At 39.8% G+C, this 23078-nt stretch overlaps 3 protein-coding genes across 3 annotated transcripts; all 3 read right to left on the bottom strand.

Moving 5' to 3' along the window:
- Window positions 1–108: 108 nt before the first annotated feature.
- On the bottom strand, window positions 109–7278 carry LOC101164956 (synaptogyrin-3). The gene is made up of 4 exons (XM_020704242.3): window positions 7036–7278; window positions 4326–4560; window positions 4073–4218; window positions 109–990 (listed from the first exon to the last, which is right to left on the bottom strand). Exons 1-4 carry the CDS (start codon window positions 7138–7140, stop codon window positions 763–765), a joined length of 714 nt encoding a protein of 237 aa, XP_020559901.1. The 5' UTR covers window positions 7141–7278; the 3' UTR covers window positions 109–762.
- A 1093-nt stretch (window positions 7279–8371) lies between these two features.
- On the bottom strand, window positions 8372–13389 carry zgc:136472 (protein disulfide-isomerase). The gene is made up of 11 exons (XM_011477150.4): window positions 13106–13389; window positions 12804–13004; window positions 12101–12225; window positions 11887–12024; window positions 11448–11555; window positions 11063–11188; window positions 10633–10830; window positions 10426–10546; window positions 9996–10177; window positions 8691–8780; window positions 8372–8598 (listed from the first exon to the last, which is right to left on the bottom strand). The coding sequence occupies exons 1-11, from the start codon at window positions 13284–13286 to the stop codon at window positions 8521–8523; spliced, it is 1548 nt and encodes a 515-aa protein (XP_011475452.3). The 5' UTR covers window positions 13287–13389; the 3' UTR covers window positions 8372–8520.
- A 4733-nt stretch (window positions 13390–18122) lies between these two features.
- LOC105354377 (uncharacterized) lies at window positions 18123–22036 on the bottom strand. The gene is made up of 5 exons (XM_023958213.2): window positions 21897–22036; window positions 20257–20410; window positions 19638–19733; window positions 19349–19544; window positions 18123–19273 (listed from the first exon to the last, which is right to left on the bottom strand). Exons 2-5 carry the CDS (start codon window positions 20390–20392, stop codon window positions 19168–19170), a joined length of 534 nt encoding a protein of 177 aa, XP_023813981.2. The 5' UTR covers window positions 20393–20410; window positions 21897–22036; the 3' UTR covers window positions 18123–19167.
- Between the last annotated feature and the right edge of the window lie 1042 nt (window positions 22037–23078).

The following is a 23078-nucleotide window of genomic DNA, read 5'->3' on the forward strand; positions in this document are numbered from 1 at the left end:
TTGATTAAATTTCTCGCCACTATGTTAGGTTATGATCCTCATACTCAAGTTTCTTAGATGGAAGGAAACAAATCAATTTAGAAAAAAAGTGATGTGAACAAATACAAAAGCTGGTGGAAAGATTTTATTGTCTTTTTCCTGCTTGCTTCAACATATCACAATAAAATATTTAATCACATGAATATTTCACACCAAAACTTTGTACAAGCCAGAATGCATTAAGCAGTCCTGCTATTTATGCTACTGCCAAGAAAACGTAACATTTTCTGAAATATTTGACCCCCTCTTTACGTTGCTCAAAATCTATTGGCCAAACTTATTAAATTTTAGCCAATGGTAGGCCAGGAATCTCCTAAGGCAGTCTTTGATTGGTCAGAGCGACTGCAGAGAGAAGCAGATGGAATGCTTCCACATTTCTTCAACCGTGTCTCGTCAGTATGCAGATGGAGCGCCATCGCGGATCTACATCGTTGTTAGCCTGTACTTCACTAAATGAGTGTGCAGTGTGTGCGTCTGTGTGTTTCCAGATGTGTGTGTGTAGCTGTTACTGGTGGTGGGTAAGAATACAGCTGCGTGCATCGAGTGAACAGAGGACACTAGTCTTGACAAAGAGGGTTACGACTAACTACTCCGTCAGCAGTTACCATGGTAACAGTAAATCTAACATCCTGTCAAGCCCCAGAGAGGATGGAAGTTGCCTGTGCCTGCGTCGTGAGTGAACTCAATCAGCTCACACCCCTCGTGCTTTTTCCAAGCTCCTCTCTAGAAGGCGGGAGCCATGGGTCTTTGTTGTGTGAGTTTCTGTGGGTCCAGGGTTTCAGTGAAGGGTGGGGCTTGATAAGGATTGGTGGTTACTATGGTGGTGCCGTTGGGGATAGGATACGGTGTCGCTCGAACATTGCGTGGGTATGGTTCCAGATGCTGCCAAGTGAACAAGTTTGTGTTGCTGCCAGTTAAGTAGCGTCGAAGGGCACTCAAGGTCAGCACAGCCTGTTTAAAACACACACATCGAGGAAATATGACCTATGCTCCATAGACAGGAAGTAAGTCATCTGTGATTATTATGCATATCATGAGGATTAGAGCAAACATTTTAACATTAGGAAACAAACACTTTCCCCCTGGACTTTAAAAATATTTTTACAATGGAACAACATAAACAGAAATTCAGTACTTGTTAAAAAGTAGAGGTCAAGACATCCCAATGTGATCCTAATATCAAAAAGGTTTCTGTAAATCTCCAAATAAGTACAAAATCTCATTTGTATGAATGACACTGCAGAGTTTAAGAAGCATCTTCAACCCATAATGAATGAGAGTGAGAAACTTTTTTGTTCTGTATTTAAACCTGCTTAAAATGTCCGATATGTAACTAGAGCCAAAGCACTATGGAGCCCCAAATTGTTCATAATTAAAAAATTTCATATGGCCTTGTGCAATCACACAATCAACCAATACATCTCTCATAAATATATAAAAAAGATCATAAAATTGTGAAAAACCTGCACATAGATTTTAAATTAGCCATTATATACTTAAATATATTTATTTTGCTTTAAAAGCCTGTTCATTTTTGTAACCCTTGTGCTATCCTAGGCACTTTAACATTGGGAGTTGGGTCATCTAGACCCACTAGACAGTGCGCTGAACCTTTTTTCTTCAATGATTTGTGATCTTCACTGGTGTCCGTGGATTACATGAAATCTTTCCACCTTTATCCACCTTTGTCATGGTAGGGAGAAGATGTCAATGCAAGGGTGGGGTAATCTAAGATAGCACAAGGGTTAATCCTGCTAAATCTGGCACTGTTCAGAGTTGTGCTCTTTTTTTGGTTACGGTAGAACAGGGCTGGGATTATATAAATTTGCTTCCTTCCACTCCATTTCAAGCAATAATTTATTTTATGTCTAACAATCCTAAGTTTGATTTGTCATTGTATGAATGTATAACTGATGATTGTATTGTTTTTGTGCATTATTCTTATTTGATAGCTTGAAATAAACCATTTCAAATCAAAAATCAAAATCAAATTGTAAGGGTGGGGTCATAGGATGGCACAAGGGTTAAACAGTATTTTAAAATATTCATTTTAAATCATGTTGAATATTGAATATTCTATGGCTTTAATTAGAAATTCAAAATCAATAGTTTCCAAAGTAGCTTTGTTTTTATTTCACATTGCTGTTTTTGAGAATTACTTATTTATTTAATAATGAGCTTTTTCAGCAGAATGAGTCTGTCTATCAAATGCAAGGTGGAGACACTTTTAATATTGGCTACTCCTTTACTCAGACTGCTTGAGCAAACGTGACGGCCCAACTCACACCCGTCAACAACAGGTGGAAGAATGAAGCTCAACTTAATTCTAAAAAACAACATGAAATAAAAACAAGGCTACTTTGGAAACTATTGATTTTGAAATCCAAGTTTCTATAAAAAAGCCATAGTATTATAATAATATTCATCATGATTTAAAATAAATATTTTAAAATTCTGTTTTAAAATAATGAGCAGGTTTGTAAAACAAAATAAAACATATTTAATAATACAATGGCTAATTTAAAATCTGTGAGCAGGTTTTCACAATTTCATGATCTTTTTATTTATTTATGAGAGATGTATTGGTTGATTGTGTGATTGCACAAGGTCATATTTAATTTCTTAACTATGAACAATTTGGGGCTCCATAGCAGCACAATGGTCGGTCAAAAATATTTAAACAAAGTGATTTTTAATGGCATGTTCCTTCCAGAACTCTGCATTAGTTTAAATCTAACCACAAATATATATTTTTTTTTGAGTGGCAAACGCAAGTAATGTTTACTTCTGACATGTAACATATGCAGTGGATCTAAGCTGCTTCATGGAAATCCCTGGAAATCTTACTTTAACCCTTGTGCTATCTTAGATGACCCCACCCTTACTTTGACATGGGTTAGGGTTAACACATTAGTGTGGGCTTTAACCCTTGTGCTATCCTAGGTACTTTAACATTGGGAGTTGGGTCATCTAGACCCACTAGACAGTGCGCTGAACCTTTTTTCTTCAATGATTTGTGATCTTCACTGGTGTCCATGATTACATGAAATCTTTCCACCTTTATCCACCTTTGTCATGGTAGGGAGAACACCTCAATGTAAGGGTGGGGTCATCTAAGATAGCACAAGGGTTAATATAGTCAACAATGCCTACGACATACATTTCTACTAAAATAATCCTCTTGAAGTAATGCTCCATGTCCTCCATTTATCTTACCCACAGAGTTTTTCTATAAGTAATAGCTGTAAATCTTTGCTAAGCAGAAAGAAAACAGGGAAAATGACCCAATGCCTTTGAGAAAAATACAGCTTCCAAGCAATTTGTGAAAAAAGGTTGGCTTTAAAAGCCTTTGAATCTTCCCTCTGCTGTTTGCAGTTGATATAGTCCTATTGAGTTCTTTAAACCACTCATTTTAACTCTTGTAAACATTTCAAGACTGAGGGCATTGTTGCTGGAATAAGATGGAATGCCCCCACCTGCCAGAGTAGAACTTTTCCCTTTCTAATCAAGAAAGAGAAGCATAGAGCGTGGCATTAACCAAATAACTAGTGAGTTGTCCTCAGTATTGTGGACTTTGCACCACTGGTGAATAGATTCGAGACAAAGATCTTTATTTACCTATATTTACTCTATAGAGCTTTCTGATATTTGGCATGAATGCTGCCAAGATGCCTCCCTAGGGAAGAACATGTCTACTCAGGACACTTTGCTGCAGACCCGGACACAGTGGAGAGATGATATCTCTCAAGTGGTCTTAAAACATCTCAATATTGTTATTGCTGGGGGGAGAGAGACCTGGGCATCTTTTCCCGTCACCTGTCACCTAGGAAAACAAAATGTGATGGATGGATAATGGATCAGATAACTATCTGATCTGACTTTAGTGTGCCATTTAAAGTCTGTTCCTTCAAACACAAAGCTGCAGAAAAATGAACAAAAGGGAACACAGCGACCAAACAGACTGGTAAATATGACAACACGTGTGTGATGACCCAACAAACCCAAACAACTGTCAATAAAATCAGGTACAGACCCATGTAAGGATGGAGAAGAAGCAGAAAGCGATTGTGGCTCTGGCGGCGTCCGAACCCTGATCCAATGGCAGCTGATCTGGAGAGGTCGCCTGCCACTGATTCGCCAGAAAACAGAAGCCAACAAACCACAGAAAGCTGGCCAGACCTGCAGCAGGGAGAGCACGTTTGAATCTTTTCAACCACCATTCATTGTTCATATTTGAAGGACATAGTGGAGCTTTCTCACTTCTATGCCCCTTCGTGCCAAATTACCAGAGAATATAAGGTCCAGCAGAACGGCACGCTTTCTGTCCTTTATGTTGCTCATGGAAGGAAAGTAAAAGTCCAGGACCAGGAAGCAGAGGCTGCCAAGGAAGCAGCCCACACCCAGCGTGAGTCCATAGTTACAGGCATCAGCGTTGTTATTAAAGACGCAGAGCAAACGCTCACTCCCAATGTTGATGTAGCCTTCGTTGACAATGCAGCTGAACACCACTATGGAGAAGACCTGTAAGAATGGATGGTCCTTTATGAAAAAAATCACTGTGTGAATCACTCAGACATACCACCATAGACAACAATGAGTGTGCATACGTGTGAACTGTCTTGTTTCACCTCATCAAGACCTGTCCTGGTTTAACCATCACACCTATCCGATCTTAGTGGTTACAGAGAGTCCTGGTTAGGTGCAAGGCTAAGGTAGGAGTACGGGTTAGGTTTGGGTTGGGGTCAGACACAAACTGGTAATGGTTGAGGTCAGGTTTGGGTTTTGGAAACAGTAAAAAGAGACAAAAATAGAGATAAAGGAATAGTCATTCACTTTGTGTCATTATGTAAGTCCTCTAAAGGAATATTCCATTTTTTTGTTTAAATTAACTTGAATTATTTATCTTAAAGTGTCAAACACTGAAAGCCACTCCGATTACCTTTTGACCTATTTTCAAAGCTTTCCCAGTGCTCTTGTAATTATGATTTTGCCTTTTTTAACTGTCTTTTCTTTAGGATATAGCAGAGCAGCAGGAGTTCATTAGAAATTTACCTCTGAGTTTTAGGCAAGACCATAAGCACAGAGCAACATCTCCCATCACCAATAACTGAGATATCTGTTAACACGCTCTCCTGCTAGCGCACAGCCCCTCACACCTCCAACCTAACATTATCAGTGCAAACAAAATGGTGAGCCATATCGGAGCTAACCAGCCGTACAGTTTTGATCCGGATGCCAGCTTAAACAAGGACACTGAAGACGCTCATGGATCTGTTCATCTACAAGTGGAGGCATCAGAATGGAGTGGAGCAGGACACTTCCTGCTCGCCGACTGTAGCAGCTGCGTCAAAGCTACAAGCTTTTCCAGCGTGCAGTTTTTCATCTGCTCCTGATTCACAGTTTGGACAAAGAAATACTTAGAAATGCAATTGTAAGAATAATTGTATTTTATTTATCTGTTCTGCATCATTAGAAAAAATGCCACAAGAACTTGATAAAAACACCAAAAGCACCATTTTTTATCAGATCGGGTCTTCAAAGGGTGACTAGAATTGACAAGTCAAATAAAATATTGATAACATACTGATGGAAAAACAATTAGTGCAGAACTTTTTCCTGAAATATTCCAACCAGGGTTGAGATATTCATTACACAATTTAAACTCTTTATTATTTTGTAACAATTGGCCATCTTTCCAACCACATATTCAACGAAAGCTTTAATTGTATGAGGTCACTGGTGAAGACAGCCACTAAGTTTCTGACAGTGCAGTACTGTCACTGATCAGATGCTTCAATAAAGACTTAAAGACCCAATCCAATAAAAAAAGTGTGTTCAGTGATTTTATCATGTGGCATTTTTCTCATGATGGAGAACATTCTAAAGAAAATTGAGATTAAAATTGCATTTTTTAATAATTCTTTGTCCAAATTGTTGTGAATCAGGAGCAGAGGAAAATATGCCGTTTGAAAAAGCTTGTAGCTGTGATGTAGAAACTACTGTCGGCAGGCCAGAAACTCCCTGCGTAATCCGATGCATCCACTTCCTTGTCAGAGCTGGTATCTGGATCAAAACTGTTTGGCTGGATAGCTTCAATATTGATTGCCATTTTTGTTGCACCAGTAATGTTAGCCTGGAGATGTGAGGGGCGTTAAGCTAGCAGGGGAATATGTAAACAAAGGGATGATGAGAAATGAGGGCAGGCTTACTCCACTCCAGTAGTCCAGTCCACAGCTCAGAGGTGAATTTCTAATGAACTCTGCAGAAACTTTATGTCCTAGAAAAACAACAAAGGTTTTTGGATAAGATGACTGGAAACGTCTTACAATAGATCAGAAGATGATCAGAGTAAATGATTTGTTGCACGAATCTGTGTGGTAACACCTCAAAAGGAACAGTCATCTGAATACACTTACAAAAACATGCTTCACTCTTCTGTAATATTTGTCACACGCCACAAAAACTGTGGATAAAATTGTTTCTCATTATTATTATTTTTAAAACTGACATTTTTTTTAAAACTGCTGGAGCCTCATTCACTATAGTGTCTCAGTATTGGTTTAGGTTTAAAATCTTTAATTTTTTTTTGGTGTTGCTTCATTCTAACATGTTGCTTCCCTTTTATAAAACGACTCTTTTCCCCCCAACAACTATCAAACAGAAGTGATGAGACCCAAATGATGATAGTTGATACTTCTTTTACTGTGAAGTGGCTCCCAGCAGTCTACTTGGCAGGTTTTAAAAACCCGCCTCTAATTAACTATCGAGACAAAATGGGGCTCCCTACAGAGGCATGTGGAGGCAGCTGAAAATCACGTTTTCTGTTCTTCTTTGGACAAAAATTATTCATCAAAAAATGTATCTGTATAAACAAGTTATTAACGCGGTCTTAAAGCAATATAGATGCTAAAAACGCGGGGTGCGTGCAGACAAAGGGAGGATGCAGACAGGCCGTCCGCTCAGTTTGAGAGCCAGCATACTGCAGAGAAGGCTTACCCACGACAGCAGTCTGAAGATGGTGCGGGGATGCGTGAAGAACGCAACCGGGTCAAAACTGACGCTCCCGGCTTTCCTGGCGCCGTACGCGCCCGCAGCTTCCATCCCTCCGGCTTTGTGCAGGATGATGGTCGCCCACAGACCGAGAGGAGTCGAGGGGAGAGCAGCGCGGAGCGTTGGCGTCTCCTCCAGCCTCCGTGTGAAGTCACACCGCGTCACAGGAGCGCATCAGCAGCTGCAGCAACGCGCTGCTTTCTGACGCTTTGCCTCTGGCTGGCCTATTCCATTTATATCCACAATCTAAAAAAAACATCTAGCCTTTATCATTTTTTTCTTTTATTAAAAAACATACCAGATTTCCTGCTGCAAACTTTCAAAACCCATTTGATTAGAAAATTAGAGCAACGTCATAAAGATGGAAAGGCCAAAAAAAAAGTCATTTGAACATGAGTGATGTCTTTACATACATTAATATATAAGTCCAAATAGGGGGAAATTACCAAAATAGGTCTATGTTTGGAACAAGTGTTTATGAATTAAAAATAAATGGTGCCTGATCTATTGCAGTAAAGTTCTGCAGTAACAACGGTTCTTTATTTCAGTCTATGGAATTTCACACAGGATAAATCCCAAGATTCCCAAAGATGGGATTCTGATTTTATTTCCAGAAGTGGGAATGATCAAAAGCATGGAAACAGTCTGCACTGAGAAAAGGAGCTTTTTAGAGATACAGAAAAGGACAAATGCTTCTTCAGATTCTCCTCTAAACAGAAATTGTCATGTGCGGGGGTGGCTTGAGAGCCGGTAGGACCCAGAATGCAGAGGCGGGGGCACACGGTTCAAGGGCAAGGGGTTTAATGCGAACAAACAAAAGACGCTGCAGAGCAGGATGACAAAAACAAAACAAAACTCACTGTGGCGTGGCAAGGGACAAAAAATGAGGAACATGGCATGACATGAACACCAGACAGGGATAATGGACCAACACAGGAGGAAGGCAGAGACAAGACTTATATACAGACAGGGCAGACAAGACACAGGTGAACACGATCAGGACAGATGGGGACCAAAGGAAGTAAAACTCAAGACATGACAAGACAGGAAACCTTTCAAAATAAAACAGGAAACAGAACCAAACAAGACAGGACAAGAACTAAAGCGAAAAACAAGACACAACAAACTGAAACCATGACAGAAATGTTGCAATGAAAAATATGGCATCACTATCTGGTCAGCCAATGGTAGCTCTACAGTGTCAGTAACACTACATCACATGTAGGGAACTGCTTTCTTGAATTTCTGATGGAAAATCACAACACCCCACTTTTTGAAGACATTTGTTTTTTTTTAAAAACGTTTTTATTTAATCAGATTAAACAGACATTTAAAATTTTAGTTAAATTAATTATGCAGAAATGAAAAAATTAAGTCATGTGATATATACACACGTACACAAATCAAAGCAGAGCTGTTTCAGTCTTTGTATCAAAGCTCATCCTTAGTTTCTTTGCCTTTTGTTTTGTCTTCTTGGGCCTCCATGTATTTCTTTCTTTCTTCATCCTCCTAGAAACACAACAGAAAGGGATCTTTTAATGCCAGCCTTCAAACTCACAGCCACACAAAGCATTTGCTGACACATGAAAAAGATGATTCACCTTTACTCTGTACTTTTTGGCTTTCTCCATCTCTTTATCGACAAATCGAACAAGATCCTTCAGCTTCCTTTTTCCTCTGTAAATCACCATCTGAGAGAGAGGACATATGATGGAGATCCGTGAGGTCAAGAGAGCTATGTTCTACAAATGTGATCAGATTTAAAAATACAGTAAGTGAAAGCAACACAAATGTTATTTATGTTACATATTTATATGTGACACTGAAAGAAAATATCAGCGTTAAATTTGTTTTCATGGAAATCCATTTTCCACACAAGGCTATGGACTAGTGAGTGAGATTTGTTTTATTGAAGTCAGAATTTCCTCCGTTTTTCATTCATCAAATGCTTGCATCATGTTGAGCTTCCACCCAACCTATGACAGCTGAAAGCTTTTTGCCCAAGACGCAAAACCAAATTAATTTTATGATGAACAGTTTGTTGCAAGAGCAATCATTATTATCCTGTATTTGCAGCCACAGCACACAAAAATGTTGCCATGATGAGCAATTAGAAATATCTCCGAGACTATTATGTAAACACAAGTTTGTTGATGTTGTGCAGCAGCTAACAGGCTTCATGTGTGACTCCCTAAATATTGTCCTACAAAAAATGGAACAGTAGCATTTATATTGAAATTAGAATCTAACTCAGTTTTCTGTTTTAAGATACTTTTTTCTCCAAAATATAAATGTTAGACTCCATCAATTTGAAAATCTCTTTAAAGTCCCACTCTGATGAAAATTGTGTTTTTAAAATATTTTTGTGGTATTTTTCACATGATGGGGGAGAATTAAGCTTGTTGTTGTGACGTAGATGCTGTTATGGCAAGTCACAAGCTCACTGCTCCCTGCTCCGCTCCATTCTGATGCGTCGCATGTGGATGACTAGATCCATGTACGTCTTTATTTTCTCGTCTGAGTTGACATCTTGCTCAGAACTGTACAAATGGATAGTTTCAACATTGCTTGCCATTTTTGCTGCCATGGTAATGTTTGGTTGGGGTTGTAAGGGGCTGTAAGCTAGCGGGAGAGAATGTAAACAGATGATGGGAAGCAGGGTCAGGCTTACTCCATGCCAACCGGACCACTCACAACTCAGAGGTGAATTTCTAATGAACTATTGCTGCTCCTAAGAAACTATGTCCTAAAAAACAACACATTTTTTGATTCGGGGTAAAAACTGCAAAAATATTGGTTAATTGACCTCTGGGAACACTTTAAAAAAATGTAAAAGATGATTGGAGTTTGACTTTAACTCTTCTGGAGAATAGTGTTTGCTCTTATCTATGATTATTGCGTCCTACCCTCTCTGTATACAGAGCAGGAAACAGGCAGAGGGAAGGGTAGGCTCCCTGTGTGGACAAGTTGATGTCATTGGCAGAAGCATCGATGCGAGCGAAGACCACATCCTCACGCTCCCTGAAAGCCTCGGCTAGCTCTTCCCACAGCGGGAACAGAGTGAGGGAGGCTTTACTGTAAGGAAGATCTGAACATAGAACAAATTATTCATTACAACACTCAACAGCAGTGCATCATTTGTAAAACTGTGTTTGTTTATGTAACAAAAAATACCTTTGATACATACAAATGATAAAAGATGCTTCACATTCTTTTTTTCTTTTCATAAAAATAAAAAGTACTTTTTCTGCTTTTAAATACTGCAAAAATACAAATGTCTCCACAATTTGGTTGATCAAAAGCATGAAAACAGATATACAAGGTGTGTTCACATACAGAACAGAACAAAAACCGTCTTGTCAGGGTTAAAAGCTACTTGCTCCAGATTCATTCCCACCAGCTCTTTCACAGGCTTTTGGTCCCAGCCTTCAGGAATCGGCTCACTCTGCATCTTGGGCTGTTTTAGAGACACAAACAAATGAAGCTGAAAACACGTTACCATTGGTTCCCACGCATCAAGCAGGACTTGTGAGTTCTTGGTACCTTGGCCTTTCCATCCAGATAGGACTGGCAGAACTCCTGAATGACCTCTACATTCAGGGTGTCAGAGGGCAGGTGGTAGGTCACGTGATCTGTCAGGTTGACCAATCGAATGAGAGGAGCCTCAAAGTCCCGAACCCGGAAGTACTCCATAAGTCGTCCATTACGAGATTCAGCCACGTTGACCAAAACAAACAAAATCTAAAAACATCAAACACAAATTTAGTAGGAAATGATCAAATATTAGGAAGATATTTGATTTTACTAAACTCTGTCAAGGTATATTGATCTGAAGCACATAAGAAATAATTCACAGTGTAAGTTCCTTTAGTGAAGATAAAACCATGTTCTGTAGGATGTAGAGATGATCAATGATGTGTTTTGCTTTTGGTAAATGCTAAAGAAAGTCTTCAGGCATGAGTGTTTTGCATACCTTCATCCTAAACTTCTCTGCAGCGCTGCTGAAGGCAGAAGAAATCTCTTCAAAGTCTGCAGAACTCTTGTTGACAAAGAGGAGGGCGTGGTTTAACACAGGTGAGTTCAAGATCTGAGAAGCTGTCTGCAATAACGGAGAGGAAGGACCCTTTATTGTGTTAAACAACAAAATCATCAACTGCACCATGAAGCGCTCCAACTACTGGAGCGCTTCATGGTACATACTACTGATATAAGAAGAATTAGAAAACTAGGTCTGAATTTTTGACATTAGTGGAGAATGGATTTGTATTTTTTGATTATTTTCCCTTTTATAATAGCATTTGATGAAATCAATTCAAAATTGGTCATTTTTTTTCAATTGAAGCTTCAAACAACAGTACCTGGCCATCGTACTCAGTGACCGGATCCATCTTGTAGACAGAGATAAAGAGGACCAGCTCTTCCTTTGAAGTCTGAGGCGTCATTTTGTGAGCCTTGATGAGTTCAGACTACAACACACAAACACAGCAATAAAACAATGTTTTCTGGATAAGACTGTGAACCAAAAATTTAAGTTTTTTCAGCAGTTTAAGAATAATCAACAAAAAATTGAGTAATTGTAAAATAAAGACTTTTATTAGATTACTGATTTGTGAAACACAGGAAAGCATTTTATGAATAAAAAATAGTTTTGAGTTAACGCTTGAACATTTTGCAAAAACTTCTTCCTGACTCACTTTTAAAATGTTTTCTACAGTCTAACTTGTTTGATATTAATATACTAAGTAAATCTTTTGACTGTCAGAGCCAGGGTTTCTGATGTTCTTGTGTTGGTCGTACTTTTTTAAGCAGTAATACAACATCTTGCGAAAGTCTGTATTTCCTGCTGACTTCCTCGTTCTGTGTCAAAGCAAAGGTGATGTCAGGAAGGTCCACTGCCGCAGCATGGAAGACCTGGACGTACGCATGGGTCAGTTCCTGCACAAAAACACACAAATGTCTAAGTCTGCGTAGGTTAGTGCAAAAATAGGAAATACGATCCGACAGTTTTTACCTTAAAGAATCCAACCACCATCAACTCCTCAGAGGCCCCAAACTGGTTTAGATCAGTGATGAGGTCAGCAGCTGACCCCGATCTCCTTCTCAGCCATGTCAAGATGGAAGCTGAGCTCTGAGGATCTTCAACACAATTCAGAAAAATGGGTTACTTTCCTCCAGAAAGGCGTTCAGGGTTTAGCACCATTTCATCATCTGATAAAATGTTTCAAAAGGGCTTCCAATAGAACTCAAACTATCATAACAATCAGAGGTCTGTGATGAGAGACAGAATTGCCTTATATTGGCTTAGCCTGAAACATGTAAACACGCGTGAAAACTCCTGTCTCGGAGCACTAAACAATTTGTAAAAACTTTTTTGTTTGCCTTCATCTAGCTTTTTTGCCAGCCAAAGAGAAAAGCAGTAAGCTTTATTAAAACTGAGAATCGCTGCAGAGATTATGGAGGTCATATAAAACAACATACTAAATACTCTACATTCTGCTGTCTGTTCTTGTTAAAATACAAAAAAAAAATGCTAAACTTTTAACCTGAAAGTTTTGCAAATCACATGTCCCACATAAAAACCCAAGTTTCTGGATCGTGTGCCTAAATGTGTTGGCATGGCACAACACCCTTTTTTTTAACTATTTTTCCATTTCATTTTAAACTTTGACATCTTTGTGGATCACGCAGATTACTCTTGATGTACTCTTACACACCAGGGCAGGGTACAGGGTTGTGTATATCTCCAGAGATGTATAATCTGACCATAGGGTAGCTGGTTCCATTGAGCTCTTTAACCAAGTCTTTTTCCTGAGTCACGTCCACAACTCCCAGTTTGACCTCTGACCCCATGAGGGCTTCGGCTGCATCCTTGAATGCTGCCGTCACGCGATGAGCTTCTTTGGTAAAAGGAGTGTCTGAGAAGCACACAGAGTAAATATAAAGCTTTAAACTTGTAATTTAATCATTTGAAGCATTCAAAAGGAAAAGGAAAATGGCACAGGTCGGAGTAACTTACAGAAGTGCACCAGAAGCTGCTTGTACTTCCGCAGTGCTCTCTTGAAATGCTCCTGTTTCAGCTGTAAAACTCCATCCTCCTCTGGAAGCGTTGTGTCTCCTTGGGGTCCAGATTGTGTGTCTGAACAAACGTGCACACAAAGGCAAAATGCCATTGCACCCAATATTAGCAGATTCTTCATGGCGGATCACAGGCAGTTTGACAGCATGGACACTGAACGGACTTGGCAGGAAGGTGTGGAGGGAGAGTTGTGCAAGGATGAACTGATAAGTTTGGATCAGTGTTAAGCCTGTAATTGTAGTGCTTTTGTTATCTGCCTGCTATGCCCAACAGTCTGTTGTTGATTAACCCTCCTATCTGAGCTCTGCTGTATTCCTGCCATTGGCTGCGGCTCATGTCGAGTTACGAACGTCCTTTACCTTGGAGGGCATTTCCCAACAAGGTCAAAACAAAATGTCCAGAAAGAAAGAAAAGATGTCAAATTCATGCTCTCAGTTGATGTTAGCCAGGAAGAAAATTTTGCACCACTTTGAAAACATTAAAGAAAATGTAGGAAAGTTTTTTAAAATAAGAAAGCAATGCAAGAAACATATGTTAGCATTGCAACAGCAGTTTTTTTTACATGACAATCTACTGTTTGACAACAAACAACAGCCATTAAAGTTGATTGGAGTGGAACTTTAAACTTATTAACACACAATTTTATTAATTTTCTTTGGATTTTACATGGTGAATTATAGATTTACAAAATACAAGCAAAGTAAAAACATTGATGCAAACAATTAAGAGAACTTAAGAAAAAAGGAGAAAGAGGAAATTATCCTACTAGTATACTGTATGGAACGCCCAATGGCATTTAGACCAGCGCAGTGATATAGACTATAGATTTAGACACATTTGTATGGAATTCATAACCTGACATGGATAAAAAAGTATTTTCTGTTCTGTCTCCCACTAAACAGAATGTGAGGACTGGCAATTTCTTTCAATAGCTTCCTAACCAGGTGACCAAACAAGTCCAAATGTATCCGGAATTGTGGGTCCTATACTCGCCTACATCAGATATACTACTTTGTTTTGCAATCGTCAATGACGCATATTTTATATGATTTTTTTTATTAAAATCTCAAAGGATTGCATATGAATGGTGTTACTGCCACAATTTGGGACACATTTATCTTGTTTTGGTCGTTTGGAAGCGATTGAAAAAAAAATCAGTCTATCAATTTCTTATAAAAAGCATTCCCCAATGTTTAGCTCAGCACTAGGAAATTATTTTATTATTTATTTATTTTATTTCACTTTTATATTATATTAGATTTTAACTAATATCTTCACTGTATCATGCACTTGTTAATTTGTTGGCAGTCCCTAAGAGATGCCAGTGGGTCCATCCATCTCCAAATCTCCAAATCAGCCCGCAGCCCCCTCCCCTCACCAACCCCCACACTGCCACTAACTAAAGCCCAGGTGAGATGGCAGCTCAGAAAAACAAAGGCAAGGAAGGCGTCTGGCCCGGATGGCATCAGCCCCAGGCTCCTCAGGACATGTGCAGATGAACTATGCAGCGTTATGCTGTACATGTTTAGTCTGAGCCTGAAGCTGGGGAAGGTGCCACAGCTGTGGAAGACATCCTGTGTGGTCCCGGTTCCGAAGACATCCCGGCCGACTGACTTCAAGGACTACAGACCGGTGGCGCTGACCTCTCATCTGATGAAGACGATGGAGAGGCTGGTGCTCACATATCTTCGTCCCATGGTCAGCCAGTCGATGGACCCGCTGCAGTTCGCCTACCAGCCCGGTATCGGAGTTGAGGATGCTGTCATCTTCCTCCTGGACAGAGCTCTTTCACACCTGGACCAGACTGGAAGCTCTGTGAGAGTCATGTTTTTCGACTTCTCCAGCGCTTTCAACACCATTCAACCGCTGCTGCTGAGGGACAAGTTGGTGCACATGGGCGTGGACCAGCATCTGTCTGCATGGATGCTGGACTATCTCTCAAACCGACTGCAGTATGTGAGGTCTCGCCACTGTGAGTCAGATATGATCGTCTGTAACACAGGAGCACTGCAGGGAACAGTTCTGGCTCCGTTCCTGTTCACTGTCTACACCGCAGACTTCATGTCCAGCTCAGCATCTTGTCACCTGCAGAAGTTCTCGGATGACTCTGCCGTTGTCGGACTAATCATGGATGACAATGACAGAGAGTATAGAGAGCTGATTCAGAACTTTGTGGACTGGTGCCAGCGGAACCACCTCCAGATTAATGCAGGGAAAACCAAGGAGCTGGTGGTGGACTTTCGCAGGCACACTCACTCTACATTAGCACCGGTGAACATCCAAGGAAGGGACATTGAGAGAGTGGACTCATACAAGTACTTGGGTGTTCACCTCAACAATAAACTGGACTGGTCACACAATACAGAAGCACTGTACAAAAAAGGACAGAGCAGGTTTTATCTGCTGAGGAGACTGAGGTCTTTTGGAGTGCAGAGATCACTCCTAAAAACCTTTTACGACTCTGTGGTGGCATCAGCCATCTTTTATGGAGCGGTCTGCAGCGGACAGGAAGTGACTGGAGAAGCTGGTGAAGAAGGCCAGCTCCGTTCTGGGGCTGCCTTTGGACTCAATACAGGAGGTGGGAGAGAGGAGGATGATAGCTAAGCTATCATCCTTGATGGAGAATGACGCCCACCCCATGTATGAGTCTGTGTCCTCACTGTGCAGCTCCTTCAGCGTCAGACTGAGACATCCTAAGTGTCTGAAGGAGCGACACCGCAGGTCGTTTCTACCTTCTGCCATCAGACTTTATAACCTTAGCTGCTCCCAGTGAACCACGTCAAACAACATCATCGACTCGGTCTTATCTTACCCTGTGCAATAACCGATCATATGATCATCCTGTGCAATGTTTTGGAATGTATGTGTGTATATTGTGTATATAGGTGTTTATACTTATTCCATAGTCTTTTTCTTTTATATACTGCTCTCTGTTCCTGTACTGCCGCGCAATAAGGAAAATTCCCCATCGTGGAACTAATAAAGGAATATCTATCTATCTGTTTTGTCCCTTTTGGGGTCATGGGGCTGCTGGAGCCTATCCTGGGCACATCGCCAGTCTGTCACAGGGTCACAAACACACACCCTTGCACTCTCACATACCTATGGACAATTTAAAGTGACCAATAAACCTATGAAGCATCTTTTTGGACACTGGGAGGAAGCTGATGTCCCTGGAGAAAGCTCACGCCTGCATGGGGAGAACATGAAAGGTCCCCCATTGTTGTTCTGTTTCAGGTCCCCCAGCTGGGACTTGAACTGGGGGCCTTCTTGCTGTGAGGCAAGATCGCTAACCACTGCACAGTGCAGCCCATTTATAATATATATTTCTAATTTCTTATCCGTTAAGCAGCCGTCCGGCAAGAGCAAAAGAACACAACATCAGAAGATTAACGAAAATTAACAAAAGCGAGCAGCTGCTTAACATAAAGGGAATACCTTTAATACCGGAAGTGAGGCAAAAACTTTGCCTTGCTAAACATTTTTGTGATTTGTATTGTAGTAATACAATTCAAAAAAATGTTTTTGGACTGTTTCATAAATTTATAATGTCCACATAAAGAAAACAGTAATAAATAACTTTTAAAAAATCATGCACCAATGGTTTTATATTACATCCCTTTCTGTTAAAAGCCGTGTCTCCGCTTTTGTTGTTGTGATTCAGTATTTTGTAATTTGCACCCGGATTTGCTTTTGTGTTTCAGGACTCTGTAATTTGTTCTGTGATTGCATTTCAGTATTTGTTCTATTGTACTGGGATTTGTTGTTGTTATATCTTAAATGTAAACGTGTCTGGCACCTCTGTGCCACTGTAGAAACCAACACACTAAGAATAACACAAGACCCATTACAATATTGGGAAAAAAAACAGGAAAACATATCCACAACTTAATCAGATCACACTTGAATTTTTATGCATACCATCTTCATCTGTGTCCTGTGAAAGAGTTTGTTTTATTGCAGCGGAACCACCTTGGAGCAAAGACACTCCAAAAGGTTTTGGTCCTCAGTATAAATATAGACTAAATCAATGTATTGTCTGTTTATTGTAATACAATTCCAGACATAAGTTAAACATTTTAACTTCTAACTTTATTTTAGACAACTTTGCTATATTTTACTCACCAAGTCATTTCAGCTTTCAGGTGAATGAAAATTCTTTTTTTTTAATTAAGAGAAATTTATCATTTAATATAAAATCACAGGCTGATGTTAGGTTTACAGCAGGTAACATCGTATTTTCATTTTATTTACCTGCAATAATCTTAGAATTACTGCAGAGGTCACTATTGAGCGAGCAACACTAGACTCAATGCTTCAAAATCATTGAGTCACAGCCTAATCGGAATCTGTGAACAAAAAATAAACTAATTAGTTATGTTTCCTGTCTGTGTGGACCAGTATCAAACGGTACCAAGTAACCCACAGACCGGTGATGGTCTGCTGCCCGGGGTTGGGAACCGCTGGTTTAGATGATATTATTTAAATATTTTGCTCCTGAAATATGTTTGTTTAAACAATTTTAAATAGAGTATTAAAGGAAAAAGTGGCAATTTTGAATGTATTGTCTTATTGTCTTTTTTTTGCTGCAGCAAAGAAATATTAAAAGTAAATAATAGCTTCTCACATTCTGTTAGCATGGACATTAATCATTTTATTACATGCCCCTCAGAAAAGGTGTGGTGATTCAAAACAACAGGAAAAGAGAGTAGAGCTTGAGAAGGATTTAACAACCCCAACAAGAAAAATATCAATTAAAAAATCACAATATTGCTTGTCTCCCTGGGTGAGGATTACCATTTACCATTTAAGGTAAACAGATGTTTGTAAGTCTGCATGCGATGCTGCTGCTGTATTTGGTATCATAATAAAAAGCTCAGAAGAGCTTGCAGAACAATGATGAGTAAATGTAGTTAAACACAGTGTCATTCTAAACGGAAGACTACTAGAGCCAAATATCTGCAAGCGACTTTTAATAATACTGAATTACATAACATAATAAAAAATACAAATAAAGCATAAAACTACTTGAATGTTTCTAAATTAACTCAAAGGTAGTCCACAAGTTTCAGAAAAGAATGGTGATTACAAAAGTAAAATAGTAAGCTACCTTGTCTGAATAAATAAAAGATTTTGAAAGTCAACAATCTCAGCAAAAAATAACATTTACGCTCAAGAGTTTTGTATCAATTGCTTTGTGTGTCATCCTTGTATACTTAAAAATATTCTTTACATGCTTTATAAAGTCTCTGTGATAAAGTTATTTCTTTACAGCAAGACACGGAATATACAGAATTAAAAAAAAGAACAGATAAACCAGGGAGCCAGTTTAGCTCGTGCTGGTTTGCGGCGCCTTCCGTCCGTGAAACCCGGGTTCGACTCCGGGCTGCTCCCTGTTCCCTTCTCTACCTCTGCCGGTTCCAAGCCCAGCTTGAGAAGGTTGCGTCAGGAAGGGCATCCGGCGTAAAACATTGCCAAATTTACCATGCGACATGTTCGCTGTGGCGACCCCTGATGGGAGAAGCCGAAAGTGGAAGTAAGTAAAAAAAAGAACAGATAAACCATCAGGGACAGAAAATCATATGTGACTGGACTCTCTGCAGAGCTGAAAGGAAAATCCTCCAAGTTCAAACCTTTCATGTTGGAGCAGTGTCCAAGCTAAAAATGTTTGTTAATGTCTTTGTTGATATGCATACATGTGTGCTGAGCTTCACTTAGATACATAAAATACTGAAATAAGGTATAACCTATTTGCTAAATATAAAAGTTATTATTAAAAGCAAAATTTTAATCTTCATGATTTACTTTCTCCTCTGAACAGTTAACAGTGCTTTGGTGTTTAGCACTGCCGCCTCACAGCAATAAGACTGATTCAGGTCCTGGCTGGGTTTCTTGGTTTTTATAAAGTTGAATGATTTTAATAAAAAAATAAAAAAACAACAACAGAAGAAAAGTGTTCATAAAAATTATGGAGCCAAGACTGTCTAAATGTGAGGACTTTGTCATCTTTCAAAAACATAGATTTCTTTTTTACAACCAGGACAGAAGTGAGCCACATCTTGACAGTGAGGAACAGCAAAGGGGATCAAACAGAAACCGCAAAACAGCCTGAAACAGAAAAGGAAAAGAAATGTTGACCATCCTTGCAAAATTTAAGTATTCTGGCATTTCCTCTTTTCTTACCCCAACAAGGTAAGGGTCATACAAATGCCCCAAGCTTGTTTCCCAGCCACGTGTTTGACTTTGGTGGTCACAAGTTCTTGGCAGTGAGGACAAACCACCAAACCAGGACTTTCCCTCAAACAGGACACTATGATCGGAACAGGTGACGGCTGAGACACCACTGCTACTGTCTGACCCTCTGTCCTTCTCACACCAACTGTCATTTAGAAAAAAACACAATTAACATTTGTGATCATGTGTTAGAAGAAGTTAAATAAAATAATCAAGTGTAACAGGATAAACTCAATACTTTGTGTAACTTGATGGAAGATGACTCCAGGAGGTTGTGGGGATGAAATCACAACCATGGAAGGTGTCGTCAGCAAAGGAAAGGGGTCTGACTGAACTGTAATCAGATTTTAAAACAAACATTTGTATTTTCTATTGTTAAAATGTGGACATGGCTTCTTATTTTAAACAATAAGTAAAGACACTGAAATAATTACTAGGCATTTTCTGTTTAACATAAGAAATCCGATAATGAGGTGAAAAGACTAAGTTTGTGTTTGTTACAATACAAAGGAACCACAGTTTTGTCATGTGTTTACGGCCCAAAATAAAATGTTTGGGACAGTTTTTGACTAAACAATTGATTTTTTTCTGCGTTAGTCATACTTTTTTTTTTTTTGCTGTGCTTCAGCTTAACATTGCATCACTGTCCTGGACATAACTGGTCTAGATATAACCCTCTGATAGTTGGTCTTAAATACTTTCATAGAACACTCTTATTTTGTGGTTTTCATAACCAGCTCAGTAATCAAAAGCTGTCTCTGTCATGTGGTCCTAAACAAGCCCAAATCACGATACCTCTACCACTGTGCTCAATAAGGTGTAAAAGGAAGAGAGTTACTCTTTACAAAGTGTGTTACCTGCATCTCCGTAGGCGGGAGGAGGTGTTGAAGGTGATGGGGGGGTGTAGGCGGGAGGGTTTGACACCGGTATCACCAGAGCAGGGGGCTGCTGACTGATCTCCTCATATGAAGGAGGTTCCATTGAATTAGACATCAGTCACACAGGTGGCTTCTGATAACAAGACCAAAGTTTTGGTAAGAATAAAACTCAGATCGAAGCAACAGTAAAAACACACATTTATAATTCAACAATTGTCCATTTTCCTAATTTTGTTTTTTGAATTGTATTTGTCTGCACCCGACAGCTCATTAACCTAATAAAATCTAGTTCAATTAAAATCCAACTTTTTCTTTGTTTCGTTTGCTGAACTTTCAGTCCTCTTTAATTATCGAGCAGCACAGTAAAATGTCATTTTCTCTATGGATGCAGTTTTTATTGCAGCAAATCAATCCATCTTCTGAACCCATTGAATCCCTTTAAGGGTCAGAGGGTTACAGGAGCCAACCCAGATACTGCTGTGTGAAAGCGGGGTACACCCTGAACAGGTCGCCGGTCTGTTGCAGGCAAGGAAAGCTGATAAGGATGATTATTCACTCATAACAACAGACTTTCATGTACATAGAAGCCCTGGCTGTTGCTAAGGGCTCAAATTAAAATAACAAATACCAAACGAAAACCTTTAGGTACAAGCCAGCATTTGGAAAGGAAAACAAATTTTATTTTGGAATAAAAAACAAAAAACAAAAGGACGTGATGCATATTTAGCTCACCTCCTACCTGTATGGAAATACAATAAAACAAGCATGGAAATTTAAGGCATCAAGTTTCTTTCACATAATCCCTGTGACATATAAACAAAGTTTCTGTCTACTCCATGTTTCAGTTTGTACCAAAACAAACAAACAAAAAAAAATAAACTTCTCCCAAGAGGGAGTAACAGAAAAAACTGTGTACAGTTGAAATAGTGTCTGGTAGTTGTTGTTTGGAGACAAAAGTTGCATAACAGCACTTTAGAGCTCAGATTGATCAGATTTATATTTTATCATCTTGTGTTCCTCAAAGCAATATTGAGTGATGTACAACACTCACAGGTCTGTCTTTAATTTAAATAAAACTATAATTATAATACTCCCTTCTAATGTGACAGGGGTTACCTTAATGTACGACAGCTGGTGTATTGGCAGTAATTTACTTCTCTACTTCCTGCTTTTTTCCTGCTTCCAGTTTCTATGTGTAAGTAAAAATTATTTTACCAGTTTCGTATTTTTTGATAGAAAAACATCAGATCCAGTTTGACCGTCTGTTCACTTTTACTATTTTTATTTTAGGTGTAATCTTTAATCTTCAACAGGCTGTGTATACTAAATGTCCAGAAAGAGTAAATTAAGGAAATGATCAAGACAAGTTGGTAAAATAACTTCAGCAATGATAATTCCTGAACATGTTTTCTGTGAAACACCAACAGCAACAACCTGGAAGCTCACAGGTAAATCTGCTCTCGTGTAAATAGTGACAAGCCTTTTCCCCCGGTGTGAAGACGAACACTGGATGTACACACACTTTACACATTATCTAGAAAACCTTTTAGTTCTTTTGGCCAATAGTGAGTTTGATCTGGTGAAAACTAAAAAGTGCTGAAAAAACTGAATGATCTTACCTTATGCTCAGCGGGAAACATCACTGGCCGGAAACAAAACAAACCACAATGAGAGAGGCTGCAACGTCACTCTGAGCTAAACCTGCTCCATGCTGGAATTACAAACATTTTCCAGTCACGTGTTAAAACCGGCCCCGCTGGTTTTCCCAGCCATTCTTTATTTTTCTTCGCTCCATTGTTATGCTGATAAAAAGGTTTTGTGAAAGACTCTCAGAAAAAAACATCCTCTAAAATATATTTTTCAAATGCAGTTACAAGTGTGCTTAGTGGTGTAAGGGGAGGTTATCCAAGGGTAGGGGTTGTGTGAAGGGTGCGTCAGCTTTCTTGATTTGATCTTCTTGGTTTTATCCCTGACAGATTCGGGGTGATATTACATCTATGCTGGAGAGATGTCCATGCCCCTGCTGGGCCTTTCATTGGGGGTGGGGACGTCATTCATGTGGGGCCTTTCACTGGACCCTGGGCTTGGGGGGGCCTTGTCTCTGCGCTGGTTTTAGCGCCATGATCCTGCTCCCTCTCTTCTTCCAGGGTGGTCTCTCTCTCTCTCTCTTTCTCTTTCTGTTGTTGGTATCAGGCTGTCTTGGGGGTGGAGGTCCTGGCCTTCTACTTTACCGTGGAGGGTCCAGGGGCAGGAAGCACAGAGGAGCAGAGGTTAGCAAGAAAGTCCTGGTTTGAATCCCACCTGGACACCTTTGTGTGTGGAGTTTGCATGTTCTCCCCATGCATGTGTGTGTTTTCTCCGGGGTCTCTGGCTTCCTCAAACACCCCAAAAAACATGCTTTATAGGTTAATTGGGGACTCTAAAATTGCTCCAAGGTGTGCCTGTATGTGATTGTTTGGTCCTGCAAGAGACCGGTGACATGTTCAGGGTGTACCCCGCCTTCGCCCAACTTCGTAGCTGAGTTGGGTCCAGCAGTCCGGTGACCCTGAAAGGGATTCAGCAGGTTCTGAAGATGGAGAGATGGATCAGTCTTGGGGCCCTCACTGTCTGTGCGGCCTCTCTAATGTTTGGATGGAGAGGAGCCAAGGTGAGGAGGATCTGTTTTTATTAAAGACCCGGTGAGCACCACGCAGGGCCATGCAGCATGCAGCACTCTCTGTCACTCCCCTTCTCTCTAACCTGTGATGCTCCTTTTAAATGAGGAGCCCCTCCCATGGGGCGTGGCTCTTAATCCTCACCCA

The sequence above is a fragment of the Oryzias latipes genome (genome assembly GCF_053564925.1).
Source record: "Oryzias latipes strain Hd-rR chromosome 1 unlocalized genomic scaffold, Olatipes_Hd-rR_3.1 chr1_Y".
In the NCBI taxonomy this organism is placed as follows: domain Eukaryota; kingdom Metazoa; phylum Chordata; class Actinopteri; order Beloniformes; family Adrianichthyidae; genus Oryzias; species Oryzias latipes.